General features: G+C 41.8%; 1 protein-coding gene across 6 annotated transcripts in view; it reads left to right on the top strand.

Annotated features, from left to right (window-relative positions):
- LOC131939562 (protein unc-80 homolog) overlaps nucleotides 1-20365 on the top strand; it is a 140841-nt gene that overhangs the window by 110537 nt on the left and 9939 nt on the right. For all 6 annotated transcript variants that reach the window (XM_059297950.1, XM_059297953.1, XM_059297951.1 and 3 more), the window contains 15 exons: nucleotides 2546-2653; nucleotides 4384-4494; nucleotides 5302-5459; nucleotides 6591-6707; nucleotides 6894-7104; nucleotides 9001-9080; nucleotides 10541-10664; nucleotides 10889-10928; nucleotides 11518-11573; nucleotides 12193-12366; nucleotides 12907-13030; nucleotides 16408-16620; nucleotides 16961-17056; nucleotides 17904-17992; nucleotides 18951-19119. In XM_059297950.1, the coding sequence (XP_059153933.1) occupies nucleotides 2546-2653; nucleotides 4384-4494; nucleotides 5302-5459; nucleotides 6591-6707; nucleotides 6894-7104; nucleotides 9001-9080; nucleotides 10541-10664; nucleotides 10889-10928; nucleotides 11518-11573; nucleotides 12193-12366; nucleotides 12907-13030; nucleotides 16408-16620; nucleotides 16961-17056; nucleotides 17904-17992; nucleotides 18951-19119 (1870 nt within the window). The remainder of the gene's footprint in view (nucleotides 1-2545; nucleotides 2654-4383; nucleotides 4495-5301; nucleotides 5460-6590; nucleotides 6708-6893; nucleotides 7105-9000; nucleotides 9081-10540; nucleotides 10665-10888; nucleotides 10929-11517; nucleotides 11574-12192; nucleotides 12367-12906; nucleotides 13031-16407; nucleotides 16621-16960; nucleotides 17057-17903; nucleotides 17993-18950; nucleotides 19120-20365) is intronic.

Below are 20365 nucleotides of genomic sequence, written 5' to 3'. Positions count from 1 at the left end.
GGTCTATAGAACTGTATGACAACACCACCTTAACAGTGGTCTATAGAACTGTATGACACCTTAACAGTGGTCTATAGAACTGTATGACACCTTAACAGTGGTCTATAGAACTGTATGACAACACCACCTTAACAGTGGCTATAGAACTGTATGACACCTTAACAGTGGTCTATAGAACTGTAGGCCAACACCACCTTAACTGGTCTATAGAACTGTATGACAACACCACTATAGAACTGTATGACAACACCACCTTAACAGTGGCCTATAGAACTGTATGACAACACCACCTTAACAGTGGTCTATAGAACTGTATGACAACACCACCTTAACAGTGGCTATAGAACTGTAGGACAACACCACCTTAACAGTGGCTATAGAACTGTAGGACAACACCACCTTAACAGTGGTCTATAGAACTGTAGGACAACACCACCTTAACAGTGGCCTATAGAACTGTAGGACAACACCACCTTAACAGTGGTCTATAGAACTGTAGGACAACACCACCTTAACTGGTCTATAGAACTGTATGACAACACCACTATAGAACTGTTTGACAACACCACCTTAACAGTGGCCTATAGAACTGTATGACAACACCACCTTAACAGTGGTCTATAGAACTGTATGACAACACCACCTTAACAGTGGTCTATAGAACTGTATGACACCTTAACAGTGGTCTATAGAACTGTATGACAACACCACCTTAACAGTGGTCTATAGAACTGTATGACACCTTAACAGTGGTCTATAGAACTGTATGACAACACCACCTTAACAGTGGCTATAGAACTGTATGACACCTTAACAGTGGTCTATAGAACTGTAGGACAACACCACCTTAACAGTGGCCTATAGAACTGTAGGACAACACCACCTTAACAGTGGTCTATAGAACTGTATGACACCTTAACAGTGGTCTATAGAACTGTATGACAACACCACCTTAACAGTGGTCTATAGAACTGTATGACACCTTAACAGTGGTCTATAGAACTGTATGACACCTTAACAGTGGTCTATAGAACTGTATGACAACACCACCTTAACAGTGGCTATAGAACTGTAGGACAACACCACCTTAACAGTGGTCTATAGAACTGTAGGACAACACCACCTTAACAGTGGCCTATAGAACTGTAGGACAACACCACCTTAACAGTGGTCTATAGAACTGTATGACACCTTAACAGTGGTCTATAGAACTGTATGACAACACCACCTTAACAGTGGTCTATAGAACTGTATGACACCTTAACAGTGGTCTATAGAACTGTATGACACCTTAACAGTGGTCTATAGAACTGTATGACAACACCACCTTAACAGTGGCTATAGAACTGTATGACACCTTAACAGTGGTCTATAGAACTGTAGGCCAACACCACCTTAACTGGTCTATAGAACTGTATGACAACACCACTATAGAACTGTATGACAACACCACCTTAACAGTGGCCTATAGAACTGTATGACAACACCACCTTAACAGTGGTCTATAGAACTGTATGACAACACCACCTTAACAGTGGCTATAGAACTGTAGGACAACACCACCTTAACAGTGGTCTATAGAACTGTAGGACAACACCACCTTAACAGTGGCCTATAGAACTGTAGGACAACACCACCTTAACAGTGGTCTATAGAACTGTATGACAACACCACCTTAACAGTGGCCTATAGAACTGTATGACAACACCACCTTAACAGTGGTCTATAGAACTGTATGACAACACCACTATAGAACTGTATGACAACACCACATTAACAGTGGCCTATAGAACTGTAGGACAACACCACTATAGAACTGTATGACAACACCACCTTAACAGTGGCCTATAGAACTGTATGACAACACCACTATAGAACTGAATGACAACACCACCTATTGAATTGTGTGTGTTTATTTCAGGTCCAGCCCAGCAGCCTGTTTAACTTGCTCCTTGCACTAGAGAAGGACTGCCCTGACCACCTCTGTTGTTTATTTCAGGTCCAGCCCAGCAGCCTGTTTAACTTGCTCCTTGCACTAGAGAAGGACTGCCCTGACCACCTCTGTTGTTTATTTCAGGTCCAGCCCAGCAGCCTGTTTAACTTGCTCCTTGCACTAGAGAAGGACTGCCCTGACCACCTCTGTTGTTTATTTCAGGTCCAGCCCAGCAGCCTGTTTAACTTGCTCCTTGCACTAGAGAAGGACTGCCCTGACCACCTCTGTTGTTTATTTCAGGTCCAGCCCAGCAGCCTGTTTAACTTGCTCCTTGCACTAGAGAAGGACTGCCCTGACCACCTCTGTTGTTTATTTCAGGTCCAGCCCAGCAGCCTGTTTAACTTGCTCCTTGCACTAGAGAAGGACTGCCCTGACCACCTCTGTTGTTTATTTCAGGTCCAGCCCAGCAGCCTGTTTAACTTGCTCCTTGCACTAGACAAGGACTGCCCTGACCACTTCTGTTGTTTATTTCAGGTCCAGCCCAGCAGCCTGTTTAACTTGCTCCTTGCACTAGAGAAGGACTGCCCTGACCACCTCTGTTGTTTATTTCAGGTCCAGCCCAGCAGCCTGTTTAACTTGCTCCTTGCACTAGAGAAGGACTGCCCTGACCACCTCTCTGTCCTTGACCTAGTAATGGGGGATAAACCACTGAAAGCTTTGGTAAACATTTGAACATGGCTATTTATATTTGTCAACTTTATACATTGCTTTTTATGTTTGACAGGGTAATGTATCTTGTCTGATATATTTTTAGAACTTTAATGTTTATTGATAAATTTAACTCATTTGCTACTAATATGACCGAATGTGACATAACCACCGGCCAAACACCCCCACCCACCAAACACCCCCCACCCACCAAACACCCCCCACCCACCATGCAGCCGAACGTGACATGATGCGACCCCCATTGATTCCTCTTTTTTATCGTGTTTCTATCCTATTATTTTCATGCTGAAAATGCTGCTACACTATTTATGCTTACTAAATGTAGTACAAGATTATGCGCGTTTTTTTCCACAACAAAACTGAAGTTTCTAGCATTATTTATTATTTTATACTAAGTTTACTGTTGATTTTCAGAAAAATGTGTATACTATTTCACTTAAACGGTCGCTTTGGCATTATCGTAGTTTTCAGTTTATTTTAAAGAATCAGATTGTTAATTAGATTCTGTATTATGTTAATTATTTAAGGTATTAAAATTAGCAATCAGAATCTATTGTAGATAGACCCCATGGGGTTTTCGGACCACATGGTTGCATCACAAAATTAACTCTTAACAATTAATACTATTAGAAAAACATTAAATTATATATTTTCCTTGAGATAATGCATTTCTTTTTTAATAAGTATATTTTGTGCCTTTTTAATAATTAAAACAATTTCAAAGAAAAGTTGTTGGGGGCTACCTCCCTTAGCTTATGGACAGGGAAGGGTTTTGAGATAGACTTTAGTAGCAAATGAGTTGAGAGTGCAACTGTTGGTCTATTTTCTGAGAGTGCAACTGTTGGCCTATTTTCTGAGAGTGCAACTGTTGGCCTATTTTCTGAGAGTGCAACTGTTGGTCTATTTTCTGAGAGTGCAACTGTTGGCCTATTTTCTGAGAGTGCAACTGTTGGTCTATTTTCTGAGAGTGCAACTGTTGGCCTATTTTCTGAGAGTGCAACTGTTGGCCTATTTTCTGAGAGTGCAACTGTTGGCCTATTTTCTGAGAGTGCAACTGTTGGTCTATTTTCTGAGAGTGCAACTGTTGGTCTTTTTTCTGAGAGTGCAACTGTTGGCCTATTTTCTGAGAGTGCAACTGTTGGTCTATTTTCTGAGAGTGCAACTGTTGGTCTATTTTCTGAGAGTGCAACTGTTGGTCTTTTTTCTGAGAGTGCAACTGTTGGCCTATTTTCTGAGAGTGCAACTGTTGGCCTATTTTCTGAGAGTGCAACTGTTGGTCTATTTTCTGAGAGTGCAACTGTTGGCCTATTTTCTGAGAGTGCAACTGTTGGTCTATTTTCTGAGAGTGCAACTGTTGGCCTATTTTCTGAGAGTGCAACTGTTGGCCTATTTTCTGAGAGTGCAACTGTTGGCCTATTTTCTGAGAGTGCAACTGTTGGTCTATTTTCTGAGAGTGCAACTGTTGGTCTTTTTTCTGAGAGTGCAACTGTTGGCCTATTTTCTGAGAGTGCAACTGTTGGTCTATTTTCTGAGAGTGCAACTGTTGGTCTATTTTCTGAGAGTGCAACTGTTGGTCTTTTTTCTGAGAGTGCAACTGTTGGCCTATTTTCTGAGAGTGCAACTGTTGGCCTATTTTCTGAGAGTGCAACTGTTGGTCTATTTTCTGAGAGTGCAACTGTTGGCCTATTTTCTGAGAGTGCAACTGTTGGTCTATTTTCTAGGACTTCTGCTATGAGAATGATCCTGACACCTTCAACATGATGGACGTGGTCAACATGTGTGTCACTGTCATTGCCTACACACCAGACTCGTTCCGTTCTGGCCAGATGCTGGTAGGAAAGTTTTTTTTGTGTAGGACAGTTATAAAACTGAGTTACTATAGTGACATGTAACAGTTGGTTACTGTAGTGACATGTAACAGTGGGTTACTGTAGTGACATGTAACAGTGGGTTACTGTGGTGACATGTAACAGTGGGTTACTGTAGTGACATGTAACAGTGGGTTACTGTGGTGACATGTAACAGTGGGTTACTGTGGTGACATGTAACAGTGGGTTACTGTGGTGACATGTAACAGTGGGTTACTGTAGTGACATGTAACAATGGGTTACATTAGTGACATGTAACAGTGGGTTACTGTAGTAATGGGTTACTGTAGTGACATTTAACGGTGGGTTACTGTAGTGACATGTAACAATAGGTTACATTAGTGACATGTAACAATGGGTTACATTAGTGACATGTAACAGTGGGTTACTGTGGTGACATGTAACAGTGGGTTACTGTAGTGACATGTAACAATGGGTTACTGTAGTGACATGTAACAATGGGTTACATTAGTGACATGTAACAGTGGGTTACTGTAGTAATGGGTTACTGTAGTGACATTTAACGGTGGGTTACTGTAGTGACATGTAACAATGGGTTACTGTAGTGACATGTAACAATGGGTTACTGTAGTGACATGTAACAATAGGTTACTGTAGTGACATGTAACAATGGGTTACTGTAGTGACATGTAACAATGGGTTACTGTAGTGACATGTAACTGTGGGTTACTGTAGTGACATGTAACAGTGGGTTACTGTAGTGACATGTAACAGTGGGTTACCATAGTGACATGTAACAATTTTCTGCAGACTATCCTGGAGATGGTCATCCCTAGGTATCTGGATCACCTGAAGAAAGAGACCGTCAGGAGGGACAACTCTGCTGCTGCAAGGAATGAAGTCACTTGCATCACAAGCTTGGCTGTTGCTGTGCGCGCCCTAGTTACTTGTTGTGAATATTTTGCCAGGTAATGATTCCATATCAGAGCCAAAAGTTGTCCTAGATCTCAGGCAGTGGCCTAATGTTGTTCTAGATCTAGGGCTGTGGCCAAAAGTTGACTTAGGGCTGTGGCCAAAAGTTGACCTAAGGCTGTGGCCAAAAGTTGACCTCGGGCTGTGGCCAAAAGTTGACTTAGGGCTGTGGCCAAAAGTTGACCTAAGGCTGTGGCCAAAAGTTGACTTAGGGCTGTGGCCAAAAGTTGACCTAGGGCTGTGGCCAAAAGTTGACCTAAGGCTGTGGCCAAAAGTTGACCTAAGGCTGTGGCCAAAAGTTGACTTAGGGCTGTGGCCAAAAGTTGACCTAAGGCTGTGGCCAAAAGTTGACCTAGGGCTGTGGCCAAAAGTTGACCTAGGGCTGTGGCCAAAAGTTGACCTCGGGCTGTGGCCAAAAGTTGACTTAGGGCTGGGGCCAAAAGTTGACCTAAGGCTGTGGCCAAAAGTTGACCTAGGGCTGTGGCCAAAAGTTGACCTAGGGCTGTGGCCAAAAGTTGACCTAGGGCTGTGGCCAAAAGTTGACCTAGGGCTGGGGCCAAAAGTTGACATAGGGCTGTGGCCAAAAGTTGACCTCGGGCTGTGGCCAAAAGATGACTTAGGGCTGGGGCCAAAAGTTGACCTAAGGCTGTGGCCAAAAGTTGACCTAGGGCTGTGGCCAAAAGTTGACCTAGGGCTGTGGCCAAAAGTTGACCTAGGGCTGTGGCCAAAAGTTGACCTAGGGCTGGGGCCAAAAGTTGACATAGGGCTGTGGCCAAAAGTTGACCTAGGGCTGTGGCCAAAAGTTGACCTAGGGCTGTGGCCAAAAGTTGACCTAGGGCTGTGGCCAAAAGTTGACCTAGGGCTGGGGCCAAAAGTTGACCTAGGGCTGGGGCCAAAAGTTGACCTAGGGCTGGGGCCAAAAGTTGACCTAGGGCTGGGGCCAAAAGTTGACCTAGGGCTGTGGCCAAAAGTTGACCTAGGGCTGTGGCCAAAAGTTGACCAAGGGCTGTGGCCAAAAGTTGACCAAGGGCTGTGGCCAAAAGTTGACCAAGGGCTGTGGCCAAAAGTTGACCTAGGGCTGGGGTGAAAGGTTGCACTAACCAATGTGCTGCTGCCTGTCTGTACAGGAGCATGAGTCTGCCTCAGAGGTTCCTGGACTTGACCAGTGTGTCCGGCTCCAAGCCAGTCCACAACCACAGCATCCACTCCCTGACTGTTGATGAAAGGGAGGACTCCCACACAAGGTATGTCTCTCCAACTTACTAGTGGCATTACAGTTTGGCTTAGTTGACCTCACACAAGGTATGTCTCTCCAACTTACTAGTGGCATTACAGTTTGGCTTAGTTGACCTCACACAAGGTATGTCTCTCCAACTTAATAGTGGCATTACAGTTTGGCTTAGTTGACCTTTGATTTTTCCCTTGACCAGCCGTCATATGGAGGAAGGCAGAAGAAAAACATATGGCCATGAGCCAGATGACCTTGAACTGAGAGAAGACTTCAGAAAACCCAGAGACTCACTGCTGTCCATTGCTGCAGAGTTTTACACCAGGTGTCAGAGCCGGCTCAAGGAACTTAGGAAAATCTTGGCAGACCCATCTTTCCGTCCACCAGAACTCTTTGACATCAAGGCTCATAATGTAGGCTTTTGCTTTTCATCTTAAAGACAAAAGTTTTAACATCAAGGCTCATAATGTAGGCTTTTGCTTTTCATCTTAAAGACAAAAGTTTTAACATCAAGGCTTATAATGTTGGCTTTTAACTTTTTTTTTCATTGTAACAGCTTGTGTTACCACTTCTGAAACCATTGTAAAAAAATTTTAACTTACACATTTTTTAAAAAGTTACCCAGCATACAAAATCTGTCATCCACACACAAAACCTGTCACCCACACACAAAACCTGTTACCCACAGATACAACCTGTCACTCACACACAAAACCTGTCACCCACACACAAAACCTGTCACCCACACACAAAACCTGTCACCCACAGATACAACCTGTCACCCACACACAAAACCTGTCACCCACAGATACAACCTGTCACTCACACACAAAACCTGTCACCCACAGATACAACCTGTCACCCACACACAAAACCTGTCACTCACACACAAAACCTGTCACTCACACACAAAACCTGTCACTCACACACAAAACCTGTCACCCACACACAAAACCTGTCACCCACACACAAAACCTGTCACCCACACACAAAACCTGTCACCCACAGATACAACCTGTCACCCACACACAAAACCTGTCACTCACACACAAAACCTGTCACTCACACACAAAACCTGTCACTCACACACAAAACCTGTCACTCACACACAAAACCTGTCACTCACACACAAAACCTGGCACTCACACACAAAACCTGGCACTCACAGATACAACCTGTCACTCACACACAAAACCTGTCACCCACACACAAAACCTGTCACTCACAGATACAACCTGTCACTCACACACAAAACCTGTCACCCACAGATACAACCTGTCACTCACACACAAAACCTGTCACCCACAGATACAACCTGTCACCCACACACAAAACCTGTCACCCACACACAAAACCTGTCACCCACACACAAAACCTGTCACCCACACACAAAACCTGTCACCCACACACAAAACCTGTCACCCACACACAAAACCTGTCACCCACACACAAAACCTGTCACCCACACACAAAACCTGTCACCCACACACAAAACCTGTCACCCACACACAAAACCTGTCACCCACACACAAAACCTGTCACCCACTCACAAAACCTGGCACCCACACACAAAACCTGTCACTCACACACACAACCTGTCACCCACACACAAAACCTGTCACCCACACACAAAACCTGTCACCCACACACAAAACCTGTCACTCACACACACAACCTGTCACCCACACACAAAACCTGTCACCCACACACAAAACCTGTCACCCACACACAAAACCTGTCACCCACACACAAAACCTGTCACCCACACACAAAACCTGTCACCCACACACAAAACCTGTCACCCACACACAAAACCTGTCACTCACACACACAACCTGTCACCCACACACAAAACCTGTCACCCACACACAAAACCTGTCACCCACACACAAAACCTGTCACCCACTCACAAAACCTGGCACCCACACACAAAACCTGTCACTCACACACACAACCTGTCACCCACACACAAAACCTGTCACCCACACACAAAACCTGTCACCCACACACAAAACCTGTCACTCACACACACAACCTGTCACCCACACACAAAACCTGTCACCCACACACAAAACCTGTCACCCACACACAAAACCTGTCACCCACACACAAAACCTGTCACCCACACACAAAACCTGTCACCCACACACAAAACCTGTCACCCACACACAAAACCTGTCACTCACACACACAACCTGTCACCCACACACAAAACCTGTCACCCACACACAAAACCTGTCACCCACACACAAAACCTGGCACCCACACACAAAACCTGTCACCCACATACACAATTTGTTCCCTTCCAGCGCCTGGCTGAAGTTGCTCACACTTTGCTGAAGCTGGCACCTTACGACCCACTCACCATGTCATGCACAGGGCTACAGAGGTAAGTTGTCATGACCCTCTGATGCTTGAAATAGTTTTGATCAACTGACCACAGGTACATGCTTGAAATAGTTTTGATCAACTGACCACAGGTACATGCTTGAAATAGTTTTGATCAACTGACCACAGGTACATGCTATAAATAGTTTTGTTCAACTGACCACAGGTACATGCTTGAAATAGTTTTGACCAACTGACCACAGGTACATGCTTGAAATAGTTTTGATCAACTGACCACAGGTACATGCTTGAAATAGTTTTGATCAACTGACCACAGGTACATGCTTGAAATAGTTTTGTTCAACTGACCACAGGTACATGCTTGAAATAGTTTTGACCAACTGACCACAGGTACATGCTTGAAATAGTTTTGTTCAACTGACCACAGGTACATGCTTGAAATAGTTTTGTTCAACTGACCACAGTTACATGCTTGAAATAGTTTTGACCAACTGACCACAGGTACATGCTTGAAATAGTTTTGATCAACTGACCACAGGTACATGCTTGAAATAGTTTTGATCAACTGACCACAGGTACATGCTTGAAATAGTTTTGATCAACTGACCACAGGTACATGCTTGAAATAGTTTTGACCAACTGACCACAGGTACATGCTTGAAATAGTTTTGTTCAACTGACCACAGGTACATGCTTGAAATAGTTTTGACCAACTGACCACAGGTACATGCTTGAAATAGTTTTGATCAACTGACCACAGGTACATGCTTGAAATAGTTTTGTTCAACTGACCACAGTTACATGCTTGAAATAGTTTTGACCAACTGACCACAGGTACATGCTTGAAATAGTTTTGATCAACTGACCACAGGTACATGCTTGAAATAGTTTTGATCAACTGACCACAGGTACATGCTTGAAATAGTTTTGATCAACTGACCACAGGTACATGCTTGAAATAGTTTTGTTCAACTGACCACAGTTACATGCTTGAAATAGTTTTGATCAACTGACCACAGGTACATGCTTGAAATAGTTTTGTTCAACTGACCACAGTTACATGCTATAAATAGTTTTGTTCAACTGACCACAGTTACATGCTTGAAATAGTTTTGATCAACTGACCACAGGTACATGCTTGAAATAGTTTTGTTCAACTGACCACAGGTACATGCTATAAATAGTTTTGTTCAACTGACCACAGGTACATGCTTGAAATAGTTTTGACCAACTGACCACAGGTACATGCTTGAAATAGTTTTGACCAACTGACCACAGGTACATGCTTGAAATAGTTTTGATCAACTGACCACAGGTACATGCTTGAAATAGTTTTGATCAACTGACCACAGGTACATGCTTGAAATAGTTTTGTTCAACTGACCACAGGTACATGCTTGAAATAGTTTTGACCAACTGACCACAGGTACATGCTTGAAATAGTTTTGACCAACTGACCACAGGTACATGCTTGAAATAGTTTTGTTCAACTGACCACAGGTACATGCTTGAAATCCTGCCCAACACTGACTGGTCCCATGAGCTCATCCGGCCTGGGCTGAACCTGATACTCAGGAGACTGGACAGACTCTTCACCAAGATCTCCAAGAAATCTGCTTTAAGGGTAGGACTCAACATTCTCTCTTTAAGGGTAGGACTCAACATTCTCTCTTTAAGGGTAGGACTCAACATTCTCTCTTTAAGGGTAGGACTTTAAGGGATCAGACCAAGTATTCTAGCCTTTAACTAATGGTTAATTAGATGAACCAAAATGTTGAAGAATGATTTCAGAAAAACACATTACTGTTAGGTTCAGTTAGCTCTGTATAATTGATATTCTAATTTTAGCGCCAACTAGATTGGGAGGCAGCAGCCAACATTTTAAAAGGTAACTATGGCAACATTTTTTTACTAGCTTGTATTGAACGCCTAGTTTTTTCTTTTTACTTTATCATGGGTGGAAACTTGTAGTTGAAAATTGACTTACTTATACTAAAGCACTTTGTTTTAAACTTATCAAGTAAGACAAGAGACCATGAAAATGCATGTGACGTCAAATTTGACATAATTAAATTACTTTTAAGTAAGTAAAGATTGCTCTATAAAATTTAACTTTATTGGGCTTTTGACACAAGTTGTTGCGTAAATATGCAATTCAGTCCTATTCAAATTTTAAAAGTATAAAATTTTAAAAATTGAAATAAATCATTTATAATAATAAACTTTACAAAAGGAACAAAAGTAAATGAATATTCTTAAAATATAATAAACTACTATTTAAAGTAAAATGTGTTTAGCTATATTATGTATTGAATATTCTTACTAGAATTTTTTTATCAAACTACATTTTATTTCTTTATGATTGATTTTATACACAAAAAGTTTTGCAGCATTTTTTTTTACTCTTCTTTATTTTTTTTTTATTTTATTAATTATAAATGTAACAATGAGAGTAAATATTTAAAAACTATTTTCAGGAGTTTACCAGACCCTTAGGAAGTTCACATTTGTAGCCATCTTTCCTCACCTCAAAGTAAGTGTTCAGCTTTTATTGGTGCTCTGAAATCATTTGTAAGTGGCTCCATACGCCAACTAGGGCCAAGTCCCTTACACCATCTTGGGCCAACAACTCATACCATTTTGGGCCAAGGCCCTTAGAACTTGTCTGACTCCAACAACTCAACTGACCGGAATAACTCAACTGACCCCAACTACTAGGTTTACCCTTACTACTGGGTTGACCCCAACAACTCAACTGACCCCAACAACTCAACTGACCCCAACAACTCAACTGACCCCAACAACTCAACTGACCCCAACAACTCAACTGACCCCAACAACTCAACTGACCCCAACAACTCAACTGACCCCAACAACTCAACTGACCCCAACAACTCAACTGACCCCAACAACTCAACTGACCCCAACAACTCAACTGACCCCAACAACTCAACTGACCCCAACTACTGGGTTGACCCTAACTACTGGGTTGACCCCAACAACTCAACTGACCCCAACAACTCAACTGACCCCAACAACTCAACTGACCCCAACAACTCAACTGACCCCAACAACTCAACTGACCCCAACAACTCAACTGACCCCAACAACTTGTCTGACCCCAACAACTCAACTGAGCCCAATGTTTGCAGACACTGGTGAACGTCCTGATCACCATCTTGTTGACCAGCTCTGGCTCCAGCGCCCTGCTGCCTGAGTCACTGACCATCCCAGCTCACCGCACTGAGGCCAGCAGGACAGATGCCAGCCCCCTGTTTGTCTCCTCCGTGGTCAAGCTGGTGGCCATGCAGATGCAAGCACATGGGGTTTGTATTCATCCAGCTGCAACCAGCCATCCATTGAGTTGTGTCCATGTCAATTGAATTGAAAAATGACTCATTTGAATATCCATTCCCTTTCATAAATTTATGTTGTTTAACAAAATAAGACCTACTTTCAATTATCATCATTGAGCGCCCAGACTTTTCTTTAGGACCTATGTTTTTGCAGGACCTTATAAACTTACTGTTTCTATAGGACCTTTCCTACAGGACCTAATAACCTTTATGTTTCTTCAAGAAGTTATGATCTTTTTGTTTCTACAGGACCTGATAACCTTTATGTTTCTTCAAGAAGTTATGATCTTTAAGAAGTTATGATCTTTAAGAAGTTATGATCTTTAAGAAGTTATGATCTTTTTGTTTCTACAGGACCTGATAACCTTTATGTTTCTTCAAGAAGTTATGGTCTTTAAGAAGTTATGATCTTTAAGAAATTATGATCTTTAAGAAGTTATGATCTTTAAGAAGTTATGATCTTTAAGAAGTTATGATCTTTAAGAAGTTATGATCTTTTTGTTTCTACAGGACCCTTATTCCCTGGAACAAATCTGTGGAGGTGTGTCAGCATTTTCAGCCAATGAGAAGTCTCTCAATCTTCTCATCAACTTTATTCTTCCCCTTTGTATAAGGGTTGGTTCTCATTGCAGAGGTCAGTTTAACACACTAGTTTCTTGCATTTTATTTATTCACATGTTGAGCAGCTTCCCTAGTAACCGTTGTTTACACAGTGGTGATGCTGGTACCCAAGGTCCTGACTTCTAGTGAGTCCTTCATTACTTGCCAGATTTGCCTTCCATTGGTTGCTGAATATATCCCCTATTAGTTTAACTCTGTCCTCCATGACTTGCCAGATACCCCCCATTAGTTTAACCATTAATGTCCCGTAACGCCCGCTGCCGCCCGACACCGTTAATGTCCTGTAACGCCCGCTGCCGCCCGCTTACAATACGCATAGAAAAATTAAATTTGTTTCATTAAAATTTGGCCTACAAATCCTAATTTTTAACTAAACAGGAAGTCGGATGGTTTCAGCATCCTTTTCCGGTCTTCTAATTTCAATGGCGCTTTTGAAAGATAAAAAATAATAGTTTCTTTCTATCTCGAAATTTTCGACTCATCTGTCGTATTTTTAGTAGATTTAATATTAAAAATAAAAAAATTAATGCCTCTAAACTTATCTAGGCATGTATTTTATGAATTATATATGTTAAACATAACCAAATTGATATTTAACTGTTAAATTCGATGCATAGTTGTTTAGACAAAAATAAATAAAGTTGACTACCGAAAATGACCTGTTTTGAATTTTCTCCGACATTTTTTATTTTTATACTGTACTTTTACCGAATATAATATATTCTATTTAATACTGTTGGAAAGCCAGGTTTATTTCCAACATTAAGCAGTAGTTTTTATCTTAATTTTCAATTTCATTTAGACAAAAACAAATATTTTGTGAAACTATTCACTTGATCATACAGAGTTATGCTCCTTACATTGGGCCGTCATGGGTGGAGTTTTGGTAGAATGAATGGGACATTAATGGTTAACTATGTCCTCCATGACTTGCCAGATACCCCCCATTAGTTTAACTCTGTCCTCCATGACTTGCCAGATACCCCCCATTAGTTTAACTCTGTCCTGCATGACTTGCCAAATGTCCTCTATTAGTTTAACTCTGTCCTCCATGACTTGCCAGATACCCCCCATTAGTTTAACTATGTCCTCCATGACCTGCCAGATACCCCCCATTAGTTTAACTCTGTCCTCCATGACTTGCCAGATACCCCCATTAGTTTAACTCTGTCCTCCATGACTTGCCAGATACCCCCCATTAGTTTAACTCTGTCCTCCATGACTTGCCAGATACCCCCCATTAGTTTAACTCTGTCCTCCATGACTTGCCAGATACCCCCATTAGTTTAACTCTGTCCTCCATGACTTGCCAGATACCCCCCATTAGTTTAACTATGTCCTCCATGACTTGCCAGATACCCCCCATTAGTTTAACTCTGTCCTCCATGACTTGCCAGATACCCCCATTAGTTTAACTCTGTCCTGCATGACTTGCCAAATGTCCTCTATTAGTTTAACTCTGTCCTCCATGACCTGCCAGATACCCCCCATTAGTTTAACTCTGTCCTCCATGACTTGCCAGATACCCCCCATTAGTTTAACTCTGTCCTGCATGACTTGCCAGATACCCCCCATTAGTTTAACTCTGTCCTCCATGACTTGCCAGATACCCCCCCATTAGTTTAACTCTGTCCTCCATGACTTGCCAGATACCCCCCCATTAGTTTAACTCTGTCCTGCATGACTTGCCAAATGTCCTCTATTAGTTTAACTCTGTCCTCCATGACTTGCCAGATACCCCCCCATTAGTTTAACTCTGTCCTCCATGACTTGCCAGATACCCCCCCATTAGTTTAACTCTGTCCTCCATGACTTGCCAGATACCCCCCCATTAGTTTAACTCTGTCCTGCATGACTTGCCAAATGTCCTCTATTAGTTTAACTCTGTCCTCCATGACTTGCCAGATACCCCCCCATTAGTTTAACTCTGTCCTGCATGACTTGCCAAATGTCCTCTATTAGTTTAACTCTGTCCTCCATGACCTGCCAGATACCCCCCATTAGTTTAACTCTGTCCTGCATAACTTGCCAAATGTCCTCTATTAGTTTAACTCTGTCCTCCATGACCTGCCAGATACCCCCCATTAGTTTAACTCTGTCCTCCATGACTTGCCAGATACCCCCCATTAGTTTAACTCTGTCCTCCATGACCTGCCAGATACCCCCCCATTAGTTTAACTCTGTCCTGCATGACTTGCCAAATGTCCTCTATTAGTTTAACTCTGTCCTCCATGACCTGCCAGATACCCCCCATTAGTTTAACTCTGTCCTCCATGACTTGCCAGATACCCCCCCATTAGTTTAACTATGTCCTCCATGACCTGCCAGATACCCCCCATTAGTTTAACTATGTCCTCCATGACCTGCCAGATACCCCCCATTAGTTTAACTCTGTCCTCCATGACTTGCCAGATACCCCCCCATTAGTTTAACTATGTCCTCCATGACCTGCCAGATACCCCCCATTAGTTTAACTCTGTCCTCCATGACTTGCCAGATACCCCCCCATTAGTTTAACTATGTCCTCCATGACCTGCCAGATACCCCCCATTAGTTTAACTCTGTCCTCCATGACTTGCCAGATACCCCCCCATTAGTTTAACTATGTCCTCCATGACCTGCCAGATACCCCCCATTAGTTTAACTCTGTCCTCCATGACTTGCCAGATACCCCCCCATTAGTTTAACTATGTCCTCCATGACCTGCCAGATACCCCCCCCATTAGTTTAACTATGTCCTCCATGACCTGCCAGATACCCCCCATTAGTTTAACTCTGTCCTCCATGACTTGCCAGATACCCCCCCATTAGTTTAACTCTGTCCTCCATGACCTGCCAGATACCCCCCCATTAGTTTAACTATGTCCTCCATGACCTGCCAGATACCCCCCATTAGTTTAACTCTGTCCTCCATGACTTGCCAGATACCCCCCATTAGTTTAACTCTGTCCTCCATCCATGACTTGCCAGATACCCCCCATTAGTTTAACTCTGTCCTCCATGACTTGCCAGATACCCCCCATTAGTTTAACTCTGTCCTCCATGACCTGCCAGATACCCCCCATTAGTTTAACTCTGTCCTCCATGACTTGCCAGATACCCCCCATTAGTTTAACTCTGTCCTGCATGACTTGCCAAATGTCCTCTATTAGTTTAACTCTGTCCTCCATGACTTGCCAGATACCCCCCATTAGTTTAACTCTGTCCTCCATGACTTGCCAGATACCCCCCATTAGTTTAACTCTGTCCTCCATGACTTGCCAGATACCCCCCATTAGTTTAACTCTGTCCTCCATGACTTGCCAGATACCCCCCATTAGTTTAACTCTGTCCTCCATGACTTGCCAGATACCCCCCATTAGTTTAACTCTGTCCTCCATGACTTGCCAGATACCCCCCAACTGAGCCCCACTGACATCACCTTTGTCCTGATGGTCATCACCAACCTACTGAGTCCACCCAGCTCCAGCCAGACCAACCAGAACAGTGTCATCAAGTCCAACTACCTGTCTATTGCTGAATATGGACGCACCAGTGGCACTTCACACAGTGAGAAAAACTCCAAATATGCTTCAGAGCTTCACCACTATACAGCTCTAGTGGGTATGTTAGTTCACCAGTTAGCTAAACCAGTTAAATGGCTGAAATTTCAACCAGGTTCATCTCAGGTCATCATTTGGTTTGTGTTTTGTAGGTCTTGAGATCATGATGGTTTGTGTTTTGTAGATCTTGATATCATGATGGTTTGTGTTTTGTAGGTCTTGAGATCATGATGGTTTGTGTTTTGTAGGTCTTAAGATCATGATGGTTTGTGTTTTGTAGGTCTTGAGATCATGATGGTTTGTGTTTTGTAGGTCTTGAGATCATGATGGTTTGTGTTTTGTAGGTCTTGAGATCATGATGTTTTGTAGGTCTTGAGATCATGATGGTTTGTGTTTTGTAGGTCTTGAGATCATGATGGTTTGTTTTGACAAGCAGCTGGCCTCCCAGTGGCATCAGGTGGCCAAAACTCTGATCAACTTGGCCTCAAAGGGCAAAGGTTAGTACCTCTCACAAACTAACACAACTCCTTACCTAAAACCACCTCTCACAAACTAACTCCCCACATAAAACCACCTCTCACAAATTACCTCAACATACAATTCCTAACATAAAACCACCTCTCACAAACTAACTCCCCACATAAAACCACCTCTCACAAATTACCTCAACATACAATTCCTAACATAAAACCACCTCTCACAAACTAACTCCCCACATAAAACCACCTCTCACAAATTACCTCAACATACAATTCCTAACATAAAACCACCTCTCACAAACTAACTCCCCACATAAAACCACCTCTCACAAACTACCCCAACATACAATTCCTAACATAAAACCACCTCTCACAAACTAACTCCCCACATAAAACCACCTCTCACAAATTACCCCAACATACAATTCCTAACATAAAACCACCTCTCACAAACTAACTCCCCACATAAAACCACCTCTCACAAATTACCTCAACATACAATTCCTAACATAAAACCACCTCTCACAAACTAACTCCCCACATAAAACCACCTCTCACAAACTACCCCAACATACAATTCCTAACATAAAACCACCTCTCACAAACTAACAACTCCCCACATAAAACCACCTCTCACAAACTACCCCAACATACAATTCCTAACATAAAACCACCTCTCACAAACTAACTCCCCACATAAAACCACCTCTCACAAACTACCCCAACATACAATTCCTAACATAAAACCACCTCTCACAAACTAACTCCCCACATAAAACCACCTCTCACAAACTACCCCAACATACAATTCCTAACATAAATCCCCGCACATGACAGCCTGCCTTAAACCTATTTTTTGTTTCAGTGGATCTGCCCTTGTGGAAGTTTTTAGATTTTCTAGTGACACATCGGCCATCTTTGTTTGTTCTCCTTCAGACATTTATTCAGTTCAGGGTAAGTTTGGCTATCAATATGTAGCACATTATAGTGGACTTGATCAAGCATTTATCTACTGGTTTTTTACTTTCTCGTATATACGTAGTATAGAGAAAGTATTGTAATCGTGCAAAAAAAAAAATCGAGATTTTTACAAATCTCGACGTTTTACACCTCACTGATACGGAAAAAACATAATTTTGCAATCTTGTCTGTGTGTCCGTGTGTAAACACGATAACTTGAGTACCGTTACAGCTAGGTTGATGAAATTTCATATATAAGTATTTTATCAAAATCGTAGATCCGTATCAACTTTTGAGCGATTTTCGATAACCGGAAGTGGTACTTTTCCTACTTTGAATTTTTCAAAAGCCTATAACTTGAGTACTATTTCAGATAGATACATGAAATTTCACATGTAAGTAAAAGATCTAATTCTCTACCTTCTGTTAAATTTTGAGTAATTTCCGTTGACTGGAAGTAGTAATTTACGCTACTTTTGATTTCTCAAAAAACTAATGTAAATTTTAGAAGTACTAATAATATTGCGCACTATTATGCGCTTTTTTATTTGGTGTTCACTTGGTGTGCAATTAATTTGTCTACGAGATTTTATTCTATTGTTAAAACTTTAAGTATTTAAAATGGATTAAAAATCATGTCTATAGCCCGAGTTCCCATCCCCTGTTATTTTATATAAGAATATTCGAGAAAGTTTAGGGGAGATCACTCCCGGTTTATTTGATTGGATGATAATCCTGTATTGACTAGATGCTTTAATTAATGGTTTTATTGATTGGATGATAATCCTGTATTGACTAGATGCTTTATCTAATAGTTTTATTGATTGGATGATAATCCTGTATTGACTAGATGCTTTATCTAATAGTTTTATTGATTGGATGATAATCATGTATTGACTAGATGCTTTATCTAATAGTTTTATTGATTGGATGATAATCCTGTATTGACTAGATGCTGCGGATCAACTGTGACACAGCACAAGAGTATTACCTCCAACAAAGCATTAAAGACAAATTACAGGGCTACACCTTTTCCTACCACAAGCCAGCTTCTGCCATCCTGGTCAGCCTCTCTTTAGAACTCAGACAGCTGCGACTTGAGCTGGCCAACAGCTCCGCAGGTAGCCAAATTTATCATTAGATTCACTTGTAGGCAGCTTCATCATTAGATTCACTTGTTGTAGCCAGCTTCATCATTAGATTCACTTGTTGTAGCCAGCTTCATCATTAGATTCACTTGTTGTAGCCAGCTTCATCTTTAGATTCACTTGTTGTAGCCAGCTTCATCATTAGATTCAATTGTTGTAGCCAGCTTCATCATTAGATTCAATTGTTGTAGCCAGCTTCATCATTAGATTCCCTTGTTGTAGCCAGCTTCATCATTAGATTCAATTGTTGTAGCCAGCTTCATCATTAGATTCAATTGTTGTAGCCAGCTTCATCATTAGATTCAATTGTTGTAGCCAGCTTCATCATTAGATTCAATTGTTGTAGCCAGCTTCATCATTAGATTCAATTGTTGTAGCCAGCTTCATCATTAGATTCAATTGTTGTAGCTAGCTTCATCATTAGATTCACTTGTTGTAGCCAGCTTCATCATTAGATTCAATTGTTGTAGCCAGCTTCATCATTAGATTCAATTGTTGTAGCCAGCTTCATCATTAGATTCAATTGTTGTAGCCAGCTTCATCATTAGATTCAATTGTTGTAGCCAGCTTCATCATTAGATTCAATTGTTGTAGCTAGCTTCATCATTAGATTCACTTGTTGTAGCCAGCTTCATCATTAGATTCACTTGTTGTAGCCAGCTTCATCATTAGATTCACTTGTTGTAGCCAGCTTCATCATTAGATTCACTTGTTGTAGCCAGCTTCATCATTAGATTCCCTTGTTGTAGCCAGCTTCATCATTAGATTCACTTGTTGTAGCCAGCTTCATCATTAGATTCACTTGTTGTAGCCAGCTTCATCATTAGATTCACTTGTTGTAGCCAGCTTCATCATTAGATTCACTTGTTGTAGCCAGCTTCATCATTAGATTCAATTGTTGTAGCTAGCTTCATCATTAGATTCACTTGTTGTAGCCAGCTTCATCATTAGATTCACTTGTTGTAGCCAGCTTCATCATTAGATTCACTTGTTGTAGCCAGCTTCATCATTAGATTCACTTGTTGTAGCCAGCTTCATCATTAGATTCACTTGTTGTAGCCAGCTTCATCATTAGATTCACTTGTTGTAGCCAGCCTCATCATTAGATTCACTTGTTGTAGCCAGCTTCATCATTAGATTCACTTGTTGTAGCCAGCTTCATCATTAGATTCACTTGTTGTAGCCAGCTTCATCATTAGATTCACTTGTTGTAGCCAGC

The sequence above is a fragment of the Physella acuta genome, unplaced genomic scaffold (assembly GCF_028476545.2).
Source record: "Physella acuta isolate Inbredline_101_S28 unplaced genomic scaffold, ASM2847654v3 ptg000283l, whole genome shotgun sequence".
NCBI classification, from domain to species: domain Eukaryota; kingdom Metazoa; phylum Mollusca; class Gastropoda; family Physidae; genus Physella; species Physella acuta.
This window is presented reverse-complemented; position numbering and strand designations above follow the sequence as displayed.